The sequence below is a fragment of the Limulus polyphemus genome, unplaced genomic scaffold (assembly GCF_000517525.1).
Source record: "Limulus polyphemus unplaced genomic scaffold, Limulus_polyphemus-2.1.2 Scaffold7732, whole genome shotgun sequence".
Taxonomy (NCBI): Eukaryota; Metazoa; Arthropoda; class Merostomata; order Xiphosura; family Limulidae; genus Limulus; species Limulus polyphemus.
This window is the reverse complement of record NW_013673342.1, coordinates 15,469-18,543: the sequence shown is the minus strand read 5'-3', so window position 1 is coordinate 18,543 and position 3,075 is coordinate 15,469. Positions and strand designations below refer to the sequence as shown.

The 3,075-nt window shown below is 40.6% G+C and overlaps 1 protein-coding gene across 1 annotated transcript in view; it reads left to right on the top strand.

The window, feature by feature from the left end:
• LOC106474825 (excitatory amino acid transporter 2-like) overlaps positions 1–3,075 on the top strand; it is a 24,681-nt gene that overhangs the window by 10,283 nt on the left and 11,323 nt on the right. The window contains exon 2 of the mRNA XM_013935514.2: positions 2,411–2,624. Within this exon, the coding sequence (XP_013790968.1) occupies positions 2,411–2,624 (214 nt within the window). The remainder of the gene's footprint in view (positions 1–2,410; positions 2,625–3,075) is intronic.

Sequence of the window (3,075 nt, the reverse complement as noted above, 5' to 3'; positions counted from 1 at the left end):
TGGTTAAAATTGATATTTAAAGTTAATTTGGCCTAAGGTTAAAAGTTTTAAATCGAAACAACTGCCACGGTAAACTAACAAACATTAGTTTCTTGTCGCTTGGCCAACGAGGAAACGTACTACTATACAGTACGGGAATTGAATAACGCGTGTTTTGTTGTTGTTGTTGTTGCTAGTTTCGTTGAGCCTTTTTATTTTTTAGTCAGTGTTTCAAATGAACGGTTGTTGAAGGGCGTGCTGAATTTCATGTAGAGTGATGGAGAGGTCGACGCCTCTGAGAAAAACAGTATATAGGTGAGATTTCGTTTGGGGATGGAACAGGTCACTTGGGCAAGATAATTCTAGGGCTGCATAAAACTGTGAGGTCAGCGTGGTTGGAGAAAAATTCCACCTCGTCGTAGGATTCTTGTTTTCACAGGGTCGATTGAAACTCCGGGTTTATAGTGGTTGATAAATACGCTAATTTGTCTCGGAGTAGTCCTTTAAGGATGACAGGTACACTGACGACGTCGCAGGGGCTACGAAAAGCCTAGAGCAGGACGTAGCTTAGTACCAGCTTCAGTTATTCAAGACAAAGCTTTACGCAGTACACTGGATATGCCCCCGTCCGGCTCAAACACACATTTTATAAAAATCAGCACATAAACCAACAGCAGACCTCATCTTGAACCACGGATCCAGACGATAGCCAACATTCTCATTAATAGTCTCTTCAAACACTCCACAAGTCCCCACCCGTCTAACTGAAGTGCCATCTCGCACCATGTTACCCATAATCGACCAATCCTACCATGATTCTCCCACCACTGATCAAGTCACTTCCCGGATGACAAAGAAGCATCTACATCAACAGACTTCATCAGTTTCACCACTCAGGCCAAGCCAATTTCAAGAAGAAAATCAACTCAAGCCCAACCATCACCTCATCCACCCTAAAGCTTTCCATCCGCCGATTGCTTGCTTCAACGACTCCAAGCCCACGCCTCCAGACCCAGAATACCCTTTTCACCTGACGACTTCGACCTACTCGACCCAACCCACCCTGTACACAGCTAAGACTAAGATTATGACCGTGAATTTCCGAATTTAAAATCCCCCTAAACATAGCTAGTTCCTGAAAGACTAACCTTCTTCTCTCCAACCACGCACTTCCTTATACCCCTTGTATTAGTCGGGGACGGACTGGGCTTTCTTTTTCGGGGCCCGGATCGTTCAAGTGGACTTTCTCTGGGCACTCCCGTTCCTCCCCCCCCCCTCACACACACACAGCAAATTTATCTGGCATTGGATTTATAGATCCCCGCCGGCCTGAGGGACTCTCTGTCGCACAGGGGCCCTTTGAATTCGTCAAGTTTCGATCTCCCCCCTTTTTTTTGTCTTTGTCTCAGCTCTTCATGACTCCCGCGACTGTTTGTTCAGATACTCTCAAATATTGCATATCAACATAACATTTCCTATCAAACTCAACCCACTGGAATCCATACACAGCCCACACCACCTCCACGCGTGAGTCGAAGAAAAGCACAAGCTTCTGAGCACCCCTAGTAATTCCCCCGACGTTTCATCTCGGTGTATTTTTGTATCAAAAGTCCTGCCACGAATTTTGTTTGTTTTTGGTTAGTTGGTTTCGTAGCATTGTCGTGGATCTCCAAGTCTGTTATTAAATTAATTCATATTATAGGTGGTTGTGGAGATAACCGCCATGTTAGGGGTAATAACATTGACTTCGTAACGTTCTCTGGGTATGCATGAATCTTAACGAATTAATCCACATTACAAGTGGGTATGAAGATAACCGCCGGTCACGTCCCATTATTCAGTCAAACAAAAGTAGCCCCAAAGTTTGTGGTAAATGCTTTTGGGTAACAGTAAAAATATCATCAAAGTACAACAGACACGATCATGCATTACTGGCTTTTCTTTTCGAGCTAACTCAAAATCTGAAGTTCTTTGTTTTTTGATAAAATAATCCATGTTTCTTGGACTTTCGAATCGCGATATTATTATCAATAAAATGTTAGTCCTAGCCAGTGGCTCTAGAATTATGAGCTAGGAAGGCGAGGGTGTGCGTCAGGAGGGTGCAAGGTGCGTGTCAATTATTTTTTTGAAGATCTGAACAAAGAAATGTTTGAAAAGTAACCAAAACAAAAGGGCAAAATACAGTGAATAACTTTTGTTTATCTTGCCTACGGCATCTCTTAGCAACAGTGAAACGTCAAACGTATGCTGCGTGGTTTTTACCGCGAAATCTCACAAATCATAAATTACGAGGAAATACAGTTATTCTCTGCATTGTTTTTCTTAGCTTAGGGAGATAAAGTTTGAAAATCAGTGGTATGAGCCCTTTTTGGAGTAAAAACTTAGATTTAGAATTTCCATTTAACAGACAAACTACTGACATTTTCCACAGGCAGTGCGACTCTTAACGGAAAAGCCGAAGGAAAGCTTGCAGGAGTGACATCGGTCTACTTTATTTTGACAAGCCTTGTATCCGCCCTGATTGGCCTCGTCTTTGTGACCTCAATACATCCGGGAACTTCGGCTATTAGTTCGTCAGTTGAAACCTCTGGTAAAACTATTGGTTCCAATGCTAGACTTCTTGATACATTTTTAGACTTGTTAAGGTGAGATTTTTTTCCATTGTTAATTACAATATTCGCTTAAAAAATAGCATTTAGCATATAAATCTAGTCTCTACTATTATCGACCAGCGTTTTCTTAATTTAGTGTTTCAGTCATGCTGTACAGGTGACGAAGAATTATCACGCATTAGTATTAGTTATACCCATGTTAAGACCACAAACTTAATAAATTTAATTAAAATAATCAGAAATTATAACAATCAACTACATTTTCAGTACACTGTTCACTTCTGCTAATGTCTCTCATTACGTAACTTTAATTCTTTAGCTTTTCATTGCTAAGTCGAAATCAAATTGTTGTTCATTCTAGAAAACAAATGATACTTATAGTATTTTGGCACTTGTGTATAAAGTTAAAATCATAAATAATATTCAACGTTATACTGGTACACAGTTAAAAACATTTTATTTAGGCCTATCTATGGCCTTCAAA